Source organism: Pinus tabuliformis, chromosome 2_1 (genome assembly GCF_031772625.1).
Source record: "Pinus tabuliformis cultivar Carrire ecotype Pingquan chromosome 2_1, CPIR1, whole genome shotgun sequence".
Taxonomy (NCBI): Eukaryota; Viridiplantae; Streptophyta; class Pinopsida; order Pinales; family Pinaceae; genus Pinus; species Pinus tabuliformis.
In genome coordinates this window covers 66988463-66990850 of record NC_142299.1, presented here as the reverse complement: position 1 = coordinate 66990850, position 2388 = coordinate 66988463, and the positions used below count along the sequence as shown (strand labels likewise).

Genomic DNA, 2388 nt, shown 5'->3' with positions numbered 1-2388 from the left:
TCCTCCTCAGCAACAACCTCGGCAACAACGTAGACAACCCCAGCAGCAGCAACAGCAGAGACAGCCCCAGCAACGCCAGCAGCAGAGTCAGCACCCGCAGCAGTAGCATCAGCAGCCTCTACGCAGTCAAAAGAGACCTTTGCGCACTCAGCCCCAGCAACTGCGCAGCCAGCCCCAGCAATTGTGCAGCCAGCCCCAGAGGCAGCAGCAGCAGCAGGTTCCCCAGGATCAGCAATCCCGGCCAAAAAACGGGAAGGGCAGGGGGCGGTTCCATCGAGGAAATCGCTCCACCCAATCTGTTGCTGGGCAGTCGGCTTCCGTTCAAAACCAATCTTTCCAGAACACTGGTTTGAATCCGGAAGCTGCCCCATTTGCTCCACAGCAGCAAAATGTTCATCAAATCCCTGCCAGAATTAAAGGGAAAAGCAAGACTCTTTCTATGTAATCAATTCCCGTCATCTGTATTGGTTGCCCTCCATTAGCCCCACTTCTTATTTGGCTTATCTGATTGGAAAAATGACCCCCTCCCAGATTGATCGTCGAATTAGCAATCTTGCTATTCACAATCTCTCTTCCGTCCCTCTTTCCTTCAGCCAAACCAAATTGTTGGGCCTAGGGCACAAATACATTCCCCGGCCACCGCCCATGGCCATTGATGACATCCTTAAGGAATATGCCTGTTTTTCCCGTCTTTGCCGTCTCAGAAGATTTTTCCGGCTTTCTTCTGATGATGACACTTACAATCCTTTCCGATTGCCAAACCCTACCTGGGAGCCTCCGATTAATGATCCCGATCTTAATCGTGCTCTTCAGCTTGGCCTCTCCATCCTCCAAACCCGCATTGCCTCCGTTCAGTTTACCGCCAGACCCAGTTTTGCCAGATCCCAATTGCTTGCATTAAAGAGTCTTCGCCGACTCCCTATTGTAATCAAACCAGCAGATAAGAACCTGGGGATTGTGGTACTTGACAGAGATAGCTATGTTGCCGAAGCCCACAGGCAACTAGCTGATCTCAATGTCTACAGGCAGTATGCAGCGGTTCCATGGTTGGCCATCAGCAGGTCTCTCAGGCAGCTTCAAGCAAGATTTCGCAATCTTCTTTCAGTGCAGCAGTGGGAGTATATAATGCAAATCAAGCCGCAAGTTGCCAAAGCTTGCAGGCTTTACTTCATTTGGAAGATCCACAAAAACCCTCCTGTCGGTAGGCCTATTTGTGCTTACAATGGGTTTATGTTGGAGCCTCTCTCCAAATTTTTGCATTATAAACTTCTTGGTACTCTTCTTGCTCAGCCCAATCATCTTCCAGACTCTCTCTCTTTATTGCAGGATATTGAATCTAAGCGTTTTGCTCCCGATTCATTTCTTGTAACTTTTGATGTAGAGTCCCTCTACCCTAGCATCCCCACTCAGGAAGGCTTGCATGCCTTACGGGATATGGTTGAGCATAGTACTGCTGATCTCTTCACTCCAGAAGATGTTGATTTTCTAGTCAGTGCAGCTGAGTTGGTGCTCAAGTGGCATTTCTTGCAGTTTGATGGCTCTTTTTATCGGCAGATTAGAGGCACTGCCATGGGCAGCAATTTTGCTGTTGTTTATGCATGTCTTTTTCTTTGCCATCTTGAGCAAGAAGTCTTCCGTAGATTTCCTGCTCCAGAGATTCAGCTTTTCAGACGGTTTATTGATGATGGTTGCATGGTCTGGAATGGCTCCAGAGAGAGATTGGTCCAATTCTTGGATTGCTACCAGTCCATTTATCCTGAGCACATTCGCATCACTTCTTGCATTTCATCATCCAGCATCAACATTCTGGACATTGTACTTTTCAAAGGTGATGACTTCCACACCTCTGGAAAGCTTTCCACCAGATGTTTCCAGAAACCACTAAATGCATATCAGTATATTCCTTTTACTTCCTGGCATCCCAAGCACCAGAAAGTAGCATTCGTGGTTAATGAGCTGTAGAGATATCTTCGAGAGAGAGCACTGAGTTGGGCTTCCTTGAACTCAGACGGGCATTCTACAGTAGGCTTCGGTCGAGGGGCTATCCACCGGACTTCCTCCAGGCATGTTTTTCCAAGGTCCATTGGGATCAAAGGGTTGCTCTATTGTAGCAGGTCTATGCACGAGGTCCTCTTCACTCTCTTGGCCTCAAAAGGGCCCCCTTGGTGTTGAAGCTGGACTTTTGTGAAGCCACTCGTGCTTTGAACCTTGGGGGTTCCCTAAACACTAACTTGCATGGAGAATTCCAGCGTCACCCTTTGCTTCAGCATATTCCCAAGCCCTTGATTTGTTGGCGGAATCCGCGCAAAATCGGGACTTTTTACATGAGCAGTTCCGACCCCCGGCCATGATCTTCTACAGGAGCAGTGCATTCTTCTTCCAGGAGCA

General features: G+C 48.5%; 1 protein-coding gene across 1 annotated transcript; it reads left to right on the top strand.

The window, feature by feature from the left end:
• The first annotated feature begins 645 nt into the window (after positions 1-645).
• Positions 646-1962, top strand: LOC149198807 (uncharacterized). The gene has a single exon (XM_089400371.1). The coding sequence runs from the start codon at positions 646-648 to the stop codon at positions 1960-1962; it is 1317 nt and encodes a 438-aa protein (XP_089256497.1).
• Positions 1963-2388: the final 426 nt, after the last annotated feature.